Source organism: Otolemur garnettii, unplaced genomic scaffold, assembly GCF_000181295.1.
Source record: "Otolemur garnettii isolate 467f Iridium unplaced genomic scaffold, OtoGar3 scaffold00104, whole genome shotgun sequence".
Lineage (NCBI taxonomy): Eukaryota > Metazoa > Chordata > Mammalia > Primates > Galagidae > Otolemur > Otolemur garnettii.
In genome coordinates, this window is record NW_003852499.1 from 4,790,294 (window position 1) to 4,801,092 (window position 10,799).

The window sequence follows — 10,799 nt, forward strand, 5'->3', positions numbered from 1 at the left end:
AAGTCTCCATCTTTTTTTATGGCAGAACAGTATTCCATGGTGTATATATATATATATATACTACAATTTATTAATCGATTCATGGGTTGATGGGCACTTTGATTGTTTCCACATCTTTGCAATTGTGAATTGAGCTGCTATAAAAACAACTCTCAAAGAGTAAGGACAGGAAGCCAAATACCAGATTAAAATTAATCTTCTTTAACTGGCCTCTTTATTCCCTTTTTAGGGACTTCTGCTTCACTATCATTTCTAACCAAGAATGTTTAAAAATTTTCATAGATAATGTGTACATGAGTTAATTGGTACAGTAAAATTATAAAGCCATGGATAATGATGTATAAGGTACTATACCATGGTGGTTAAGTGTCTAGGCCCTGGAACCAGAATGCCTGAGTTTGAATCTTCACTTCCTCAGTGTATGACTTCTCTGTGCCTTAGTTTTCTCATTTGTAATAGTACTCACCTTATATAGGTTGTTGTGGGCCTAAATGAGTTGTCATCTATACAGCACTTAGAACTGTACTTGATGCTTAATAAGAGCCATATAAAGGTTAATTGTTATTATTTCCATCCTAACACTTAGAAAAAAGGATAACAAATTGTTACAGACTTTTTTCTATGTGTGTGTTTGTATACACACATATTTATAAACACATATATGTACATGGGTAAGTATAGATATACTTTTATTCAAATTGGATTGTACTGTTTCTGTAGCCTTCTTTTGTATTCAACACCATATATTAGTCCATGCCATTAAATGACATAATCAGTGTTTAAAATGTAAATTAGATGCTTTTAGTCCTAACTACTCAAGAAGACATGGATCCTTTTGACCAAATACATGCACATATGATAAAGTTGAAAATTTCTGGGAGCTATATTGAAAAACTTATAAGCTTTATAAGTACTTATAAGTACTTGTTGTTGTTGGTATGGCTTACTTAAATGGTTAATAGGCATTGGTATATCCTACCTAAGATGATGATTATTTGCCTGATTTGTTAAGCAATGATACTCTACTTGTTAAATGTTTTCCTTGGAACCAGTATGGAAGCTTGAATGCTGTTTTTAAAGTGTTACAGTGGGAAAGACACTTGAATACTGTTCTTACAAAGAAGTAAAATGATATATAAAAAGTACATTTATCATTAATAGTATTATTTTTTCCTCCACCTCTTTTTGACTTTTCAGGAGATGTTTCACAAGGCAGAAGAATTCACATCCAAAACAACAGATAGTGAAATGGATGACATGGACACGTCAGACACCCAGTGGGGCTGGTTTTACTTGGCAGAATGTGGGAAGTGGCACATGTTTCAGGTATCTTCTTTTCTTGAATTTCACAGAAGGGATTTAGAGTCACCTAGCATCATCTTGCTGATGTGTATAATGACCATGAAATGCAGAACTTGAGATCAAACCTTAAGGTTTTCTTTTAGCTTTAGTAAAAGAAAAGTTAGAAATTCTTCGAGTCCTTTTCCTTTTCTTTTCCCCAGGTTTTCACATTCATTTATTTAGAAGAAACACTATGTGTTTACTGTGTGTACAGAGGGCCAATATGAATGAGTTGCATGGTATCAGTACATCTGAGCAACTCCAAATTTGATTTGGTGGACAAAGAGAAAGGGAAGAACAAATCCATATTAAACACCTTCTGTACACCAGGTATTATGTTAGGTGTTAGCAGATGTTCAAACTCTGTTTTAAAGTGAAAGAAAGCAAAACTAAAAAAATTAACATAGTTTGTCTAGGGTCACACAGCTACTTTAAACCCATACTCACAAACCTGCACTTTTTTTTTTTAACCAAGCTGTTTAAAGAAGATTTCATTTGAGCCACTTAGAAAGAGTAATTATTGGAAAAATTTGTAAAAATTGTAGTAATCTAGAAGAGGGGACTATACCCAGTTGTTTCTTCACTTGAAATCCTTAAACCACTTTTTATTATCTCCCTGTGTGCTGGGAACTAGAACAGGTGATTAGTAAGTTTCCCTGGTCCCTCTGTTCCCTGTCTCTGTGACCACAGTACCACCTCTGTGGCCAAGTCATTAATGTGAACAGCTCGTAAATGAAACTTTCTGGTTTGTCTTAAAGCCGGATACCAACATTCAGTGTTCAGTTAGCAGTGAAGATATCGAAAAAAGCTTCAAAACAAACCCTTGTGGCTCCATTTCTTTTACTACTTCCAAATTCAGCTACAAGATAGACTTTGCAGGTATGTTTTTTTTCCCTAATAGTTGTGTGTTTTTAGTATATTGATATGATAAAATCTATAGCTCTGAAGATCAGGATTAGTTGAAACATTTGCAAGCAGTAAAGTAAATCCTTTTTGTTATACACAAAAATACCATTATAAAGATTCAGGATTTAAAATCTTCTTAAGCATCATTGTCTTTTATAAAGGCATGTTTATGTGTTTATATATAAATGTACATGAAGATTGTCACGTATTTTGAGTTCATGTAATATTTGTCTTGTAAAGAACACAAAATACTTTCTAACAATTGTATTCATCCCATCAGTCTTATGAAATAGGTAGGAGCCTTTTTATTTATGATCAAACTGAGAGATTAAGTGAGAAAGTCATAGGTAGCTGGTGATAGTTTTAAAACCAAAGTTTAGCTGAATGAACTTTCTCTTGGTGTCTATTTCCTGAATGGACATTGCCTGTGCCATTTTTCTGATTTCCTGGACTCTTTCACAGATTGGCTATCTAATTAGGAAATCAGCTTCACTCTGGATTTCATCTGTGATACAGGAACATGTTTTTAGGTATCCCATAAACAATGTGTTGGGACTCATCACTTCAAGTTTCAGGGTGCTAGCATCAGCTGTTTATTGCTCAGTGGACAATAAGACCCAGATGGGAGGCTTTCTTAATAAAAGTACATTTTGGTTACTCTGCAGCTCAGTACTTTAGCTGTTCTTTCCCAATTTCTGTGAGTAATGTCTTTCTGACAGTGTTAGTAGTGGACTATGGTTGGGTAAGGTAGTGAAACCTTAAGAAATTCCCTTGAATGAGCCAAGACCCAGAAGTAGTAAAAGGGATTAGTCCAGTAAGGGGTTGATGCAACCAAATATCTAATGTTTACTGTCTCACCAAAGTTGATTTTCTTTTTTTTATTTTTTATTATTATTATTATTTTTTTAATTATCAAGTTAAAACCATTAGATTTTTTCTCCCGACTAACCATACCTTTTCTTAAAAAAAATGATATTAGGCAAATAAGCTGCCTTTAAGGGGGTTCTGACACCTGCCCGTCTGCTATAGTCTAGGCTGAAGGTGTCTAGTAGACATTTTTAGTCTTCTATACAGGTGCACATTTTGAGGCAGTACTAAAAGAGAATCAGATACCAGGCTTCACACAGAGAATGAAGTTTGCCAAAGCACTTGGTAGATATCCAGCAAGTCACATGTTGGCTTCCTGTCAAAAATGCAGTTTATTAACAAATATCCTTATCAAAGAACAGGAGTCACATACTCTAATAATTCATGTTTCCCAACCTTTAGTCTATATAATGCTTCTTGTTTCAAAGGTGTAGTAGTAGCATTTCATATGAACAATTTGCAAAGTTATTAGCCCCAACCATTGTACCACTAGCCAACTCAAGTTCTTTCTATAAAAAGGGTGAAAATTAAACTCCAAATGAGATGGTTCAAGAAAATGGTATCATAGGTCTTGTGCTATGTTGAGGTGATCTGCTTCTTCCCTGAACAGTGGTAACCCCAGTGTGTGTAGAGTCCTGGGGAATACAGAAAGGGCAGAGCACACTTTATGATAGCATTAACCTGGGGGGTGGGGGGGTGAACCACTTTATTCTAGAAGGGATTGACATTAGTTAGATGAGGTAAACTGGCCAATATCCTACCCTGAGACTCACTTCTTAACTTTGTGGGAATGAAGAACTAGACCTGGTAAATACTGCCATGACTGAGGCACAAATGAGAGAAGAAAACACCTTTGGTTAATTAGTCTGTTATCATTAGAATCTTTTTATGTATGTATCGAGTCTATCCAGGTTTTCTTTTATGTGTTCTAATTTAAAGACGAGGCAAGAATTTTTGAAATTCTGTGAGTTGTGCAAGTTTTATAATGATAATGCATTTCCTTTATCATTTCCAAAGTTTTTGGAGAAATCAAAGTATATTTTTCTACTTAATAACCCAGCCTGAAGATTTAGTACCACACTTGCTCTCTTTATTACACTCTTAACCTTCCTAAGTTTGCAACACCTCTGTTTTAGTGTAGGTTTCGCCTAAGCGTGACACAGAAAGGAGTAGACCCTGCGTACTGATCAGTGGATGAGTTAGCGTCTTTTGCATCTTTTGGTAGAAGCTTAGATCACACAGTGAAGCTGTGCTTCCCTGGCTAGCACCTTCATGATTCACAGATGTATGATAAAGTACCGGTATCTGTAATATGCTGGGCCTGCCAGGTACTTCAAAAGTTCCATGATTCCTGATTGTCATATAGTGTGGCTACTAATCTTCATGACACTTTATAGTGCAATGTATTATTTCTCTAACTTACTTGATCTTTTGTCTTTGTATACAGAAATGAAGCAAATGAATCTCACCACTGGAAAGCAGCGTTTAATAAAAAGAGCCCCCTTTTCTATCAGTGCTTTCAGGTATTGTAAGAGAGTAGAGGTGAAAAGGGTGGGGTTTTCTTCTCCCTTCTCTTTCTTACTATTTGACATACAAACAGACTGAAGCATTTGGGTAGGTCATATAATGATCTCAGAATTGATCTTTTAAATGTCAAATATCTCTTTTGTTGACAAAATAGCAACATTATTATTTTCTGTAAGTACTTTAATGTTATTCTTGTCCTTTCTCTTTGTATATTGACATTTGTTAATTATTAAGAACAATTTGCTTGATATTAAATAGTTACAAAATACTGTATGGACTTTGCCCTAAACACCTAAAATAACTCCCTGAGGTACATTTGAATTGCTAACTTGGAAATATTCTTGCAAAACCATAGACTTATTTGGACCATTAGTCCTAGATAATTACCTTCTTTGTTTCCACCATCCTAGTCTCCACTGGTCAACTCGAAGTAACTTCAAATCTCTGATGACTAAAGGAGACACAAGGGAGATAGTACAGTGGAACAACAGTATAGCTGCCTGTTCCCTGGGTCTGGGGGCAAATTTTCTTTTTGCTCTCTTTGATCATATGTAGTCTGAAACAAGGTATAAATGCAAGATGACAATAAATACTTGCTATTCATTTGAATGGAATTGAAGGGAAAATTCTTAGAGAATGTCTCCTATTTTCTGGAATGATTCCTCAAGCAAATACTGAAATTCCCTCCATTCAAACAATTTTAAATGAAGCTGAATAAAAAAAGATAGCATGTGAATTATAGGGAATACTTTTTCTAAGGACTTTTTTGTAAAGGATTAAAGAAAGAAATATTTTAAATTTCTGTTGGTTTGTTTCTCAAGTCATTTGGCTTATCTTTCATCATCACGATTTAAAAGTTATTCAAATGCATATATAATGAATATTTTAGTACTTCTATGGAATATAGGGAACATTATCTCCTTACCAGCTATATCATGTTCACATTCTTCAGTACAAGGAATATAATAAAGGAATTACTTATCTTCAAAGAGTATGTAATCTGGGAGGAAAATGAGACATAATAATGGAAAATGTTATTGTAAAGAATCACTTTGTTCTGTCACACACTGTACAAACCATCGAACTAAGAAAGGACAAGGAGAACATTAAACAGAATGGAGGACACACAGAAGATAGTAATAAAAGAGAAGAATAGGTAGGAGAGCGATCAAGGTCAGTAGGTGCTGACATAGAAATATTTATTGTGGGAATATATTGAGTATGTTTTACATGCAAGGCAAATAGCTTCATATTGGCAAGGAGTTAATTAAAGCTGTGGGCTACATAAAAATGTAAAAAAAAATTTTTGTTTTCATGGTTAAAAGGCACTTTAAACAAAGTGAGAAAAAAATAGAGAAAATATTTTCATTCATTTTTATTACAGGTAGAGGGCTAATTTCTGTAGTATATGAAGTACTTTTAGGACTCTCTCAATAGAAGACCAACACTGGCAAAGAATTTGAACAGTTCTTAAACCTCACCCATAGTAAGAGAAATACAAATTAATACAGACTAAATTTTACTGTCAGATTGGCAAAAATTTGAAAGCTTGATAACATATTTTTTGGAGTGGTTCTTGGGAAATAGGCATGTTTTATATTTCTAGTGAGAATATCAATAAAATATATCCTTCAAGGATGGCATTTGAGTAGTGTCTGTAAAAATTGTGAATATGTATATTTATTCCATTTACAAGATATTATTTTACAGATAGAATAGTGGACATGTAAAATGACAGATGGACAAAATTTCTTTTCAGCATATTTAATACAGTAGCAAAAAGTTGGAAGACAGGCTAACTATCACCAATAGGGGACTGCTTTCAGAATTATGGTGTATCCATACAATGAAATAATATGCATCTGTAAGTTAGAATGCACTCATTTATCCAGACAATGTTTATTGAATGTCTGCCATGTGCCAGGCTGTATTGTAGGTACAAGAAATGAGGATACTCTCTAAGTACTGGTATGGAAAGATTTCTAAGAATTTATTAAATAAAAAAAAACAGGTGCAAAATAATGTATACTTTATGTGCAGGGGAAAAAGCTTGGCTTGTATGAACCTCAAGAAGTTCTGAAAAAATACCCAAGATAAAAGCAGTGATTACCTGGATTTGGGGCAAGAAATGAGACTTGGACAAAACAAGGACTGGAGTGGGAGGAAAATTTCTCACTGTATTCTTCTTTATATATAATATTTTTTAAATTGTATAAGTTTTTCAAAAATTAAAGTGAATTTTAAAAAAAGTAAAAAGGGTTTGAAATGTATTAATTTCTCCTAGTAACCTCCAATCATCAAGGTGACTAGTGTGTCAGTTTGGCCTTTTTCTACTAAACCCCCCAACATTACTGTTTTTTTGTGTTCATATCCAATGGTTTAAAGATGTTTGATAGTTTTTAAAAGATTTGCTGACTGACTGCACTAAGCGAGTTAAAGCAGACTGTGTGAGAGCATAGCGGGCAATCAACAAAGAATGGTTTAGTTTTGAGTTAGACCTTGGAGAACATAGAGGAGGTTCAAATCTATTCAATGGCCATTATAAATAATCATTTCAGCTTTATTTTTTCATCAGGAGTTGGATTTTCTTCTCGGAAATTCCTTTTCTTTACTTAAAATTTTCCTTACATTTTAAAGAAATTTTAGAAATTTTGTAAAAACAAAACACAACAACTGTTTTGAAATTGGTGATATGTAGGGCTGGGCTGGGTATTTTCCATCAAAATTCACTGTTCAGCACCTAAAAAGTAGCACATGGACATTGAAAACATCACCTTAAGAAGTAATGCACTGTAGACAATTAAAACTTTTTAAATGAAAGAAACCAAGGGCTACACTTAATTGCATTTGGCACAGTACTCTGAATATGAAATTCAGCTTGGCAGAAAAGCTAAATCACTATCAATAATTATAATCATTTCTAATATCTTGTTTTGTCTCTTGCTGTTTAAAGTTATATCTGTGAAAATGAGGCTATCCCTATGCCACCTCACTGGGAGAACGTGAACACTGAAGTACCATATCAGGTAAGGGTAGAACGGACTGACTGTACTGTGGAACAAATGGGAAAGGACCCCAGTAAACCTATGCAAACTTATTTTTCCAGCTCATTCCTCTGCACAGCCAAACACATGAATATAATGAAGTTGCTAGTCTCTTTGGGAAAACGATGGATCGCAGCCGAATTAAAAGAATTCAGAGAATTCAAAACCTAGACTTGTGGGAGTTCTTTTGCAGGTGAGATGATTTCTAATCCGAACCTTCTTGCCACTGACACTTTCACAGTCTTAGAGTGAAGCACATTGTTTAATTGCATTAATTTTCGGGGGTGTACTGTTTTTTTTCCTGCAGTATTTTGACTTGGTCTCTCAGCATTCCTCAGCGTTCTCAAGGAGTGGATGAAAACTGCTCTGTAAGGTTTGCTTGCAGCCTTGTAATGTCAGAAGTGCTCTCCTTTGAAAGTTTATGGCTGTGCATCTTGGCTAAAATCTTCATTACAGGGGATCTTGGGAGCTGTTTAGTTTTGTTGGTAGACTTCATTGCCTCAGGCTTTAATTATCAGTCCCTAGAAACCTTGTTGGATTTTTTTCTTCCTTTCACTATGTAGATCTGAGTTTCTTTTTTTTTTTTATTTTAGATTAATTTGAGGGTGCAAACAATTAGGTTACAGTGTTTGCATTTGTTAGGTAAAGTCCCTGTTGTAGTTGTATCCTGTCCCCAGGCGGTGTGCCATATACACCCATATTGTGCCCATTAAGTGGGAGCACACCAATCTGCCTCTCTCCTTCCCTCTCCTCCCATCTTGAACTGAATCGAGTTTTTCTCTTGTGTGGGTGTGTATTAGATCATCTACTGGCTTTATGTTAGTATTGAGTACATAGGATACTTGGTTTTCCATTCTTGTGATACTTTACTAAGAAGAACATGTTTCAACCTCATCTAGAGATTTTTTTTAAACAATTATACTCTTGCCATTTGTTTATCTTAAGGCACACTTTATTTTATTTTATGTATTTATTTTTTGTTAGATAAAGTCCCTCTTATAATTCTGTCCTGCCTCCAAGAGGTGTGCCATACACTGTAACCCCCCCATTCCCCTCCCATCTCCCCTCTCCTCACTTGCTCATCCCCTCCCACCTTGAATTAGCTCATCTACTGCCTTCATATTAGAATTGAATATATGGGATTTTTGCTTCTCCATTCTTGTGATGCTTTACGAAGAAGAATGTGTTCCATCTCCATCCCGGTTAATACAAAAGACGTAAAGTCTCCATCTTTTTTAGTGGCTAAATAGTATTCCATGGTATACATATACCACAGCTTGTTAATCCATTCCTGGGTTGGTGGGCATTTAGGCTGTTTCCACATTTTGCCGTTTGAGCTGTGATAAACAGTCTTGTGCAAATATCCTTGTGATAAAAGGATTTTTTTTTTCTGGGTAGATGCCCAGTAATGGGATTGCAGGATCAAATGGGAGGTCTACTTTGAGTTCTTTGAGAGCTCCCCACACTTCCTTCCAAAGAGGTTGTATTGGTTTGCAGTCCCACATCCATGCCAGCATCTGCATTGAGACTTTGTGATGTGGGCCATTCTTACTCGGGTTAGGTGATATGTGAGGATAGTTTTGATTTGCATTGCTCTGATGATTAAGGACAATGACCATTTTTTCATGTTTGTTAGCCATTCATCTGTATTCTTTAGAGAAGGTTCTATACATGTCTCTTGCCCAGTGATATATGGGATTATTGGGTCTTTTTTGTTGATTAATTTGAGTTCTCTGTAGATCTTAGTCAACAGGCTTTTGTCTGTTTCATAGTATGCAAGAATCTTTTATCATTCTGAAGGTTGTCTCTTTGCTTTGCTAGTGTCCTTAGCTGTACAGAAGCTTTTCAGTTTAATTAAGTCCCATTTGTTTATTTCTGTTGTTGTTGCAATTGCCACAGAAGTCTTCTTCTTAAAATCTTTCCCTAGGCCGATATCTTCAAGTGTTTTCCCCACACTTTCTTGGAGGATTTTTATTGTTTTGTGCCTTAGATTTAAATCTTTTATCCATCTTGAATCAATTTTTTGTTTTTTTGCAGTTTTTTTGGCCAGGACTCTGTTTGAACCCACCACCTCTGGTATATGGGGCTGGTGCCCTACTCCTTTGAGCCACAGGTGCCTCCTTGAATCAATTTTTATAAGTGTGAGAGGTGCGAGCCCAGTTTTAGTCTTTTACATGTGGTTACCCAGTTTTCCCAGCACGATTTATTGAATAGGGATTCTTTCCCCTAGTGTATGTTCTTATTTGGGTTATCAAAGATCAGGTGGCTGTAAGAGGCTAGTTTCATCTCATGGTTTTCTATTTGATTCCAAATGTCAATGTCTCTATTTTTGTGCCAATACGATGCTGTTTTGATCACTGTGGCCTTGTAGTATAGCTGGGAAATCTGGTAAGGTGATACCCCCAGCTTTGTTTTTATTACTGGGATGATAATTCCTGTTTTATTGGCTATATGAGGTTTCTTCTGGTTCCATACAAAATGAAGAATTATTTTTTCCAAATCTTGAAAGTATGATGATGGCATTTTAATGGATATTGCATTGAATCTGTAGATTGCCTTGGGTAGTATTGACATTTTCACAATGTTGATTCTTTCCAGCCACGAGCATGGTATGTACTTCTATTTGTTAATATCTTCTGCTATTTCTTTTCTTAGGGTTTCATAATTTTCTTTGTAGAGGTTCTTCACCTCTTTTGTTGTGTATATTCCTAGGTATTTCATTTTCTTTGAAGCTACTGTGAAGGGAGTTGTGTCCTTGATTAGCTTCTCATCTTGGTTGTTATTGACATATACAAAGGCTACTGATTTGTGGACATTGATTTCATATCCTGAGACATTGCTATATTTTTGATCACTTCTAGTCTTGTGGTTGGGTCTTTTGGGTTCAATAAGATTATATCATTGGCAAAGAGCGAGAGTTTGACCTCCTGTGCACCCATGTGGATGCCCTTTATATCCTTCTCTTGCCTGATTGTATTGGCTAGAACTTCTAGGACTATGTTGAATAGTGATAGCAATAGAGAACAACCTTGTCTGGTTCCAGTTCTAAGTGGAAAAGCTTTTAGTTTTACTCCATTCAATATAATATTAGCTGTGAGTTTGTTGTAGATGGCT

At 35.3% G+C, this 10,799-nt stretch overlaps 1 protein-coding gene across 4 annotated transcripts in view; it reads left to right on the forward strand.

The window, feature by feature from the left end:
• The window catches only part of PARP11 (poly(ADP-ribose) polymerase family member 11), a 61,999-nt gene that overhangs the window by 31,945 nt on the left and 19,255 nt on the right, over nt 1-10,799 (forward strand). For 3 of the 4 annotated variants that reach the window (XM_023517075.1, XM_023517074.1, XM_003796427.3), the window contains exons 2-6: nt 1,198-1,326; nt 2,100-2,220; nt 4,562-4,637; nt 7,595-7,667; nt 7,748-7,878. In XM_023517075.1, the coding sequence (XP_023372843.1) occupies nt 1,198-1,326; nt 2,100-2,220; nt 4,562-4,637; nt 7,595-7,667; nt 7,748-7,878 (530 nt within the window). The remainder of the gene's footprint in view (nt 1-1,197; nt 1,327-2,099; nt 2,221-4,561; nt 4,638-7,594; nt 7,668-7,747; nt 7,879-10,799) is intronic. The other variant, XM_012809320.2, reaches the window with a different exon arrangement.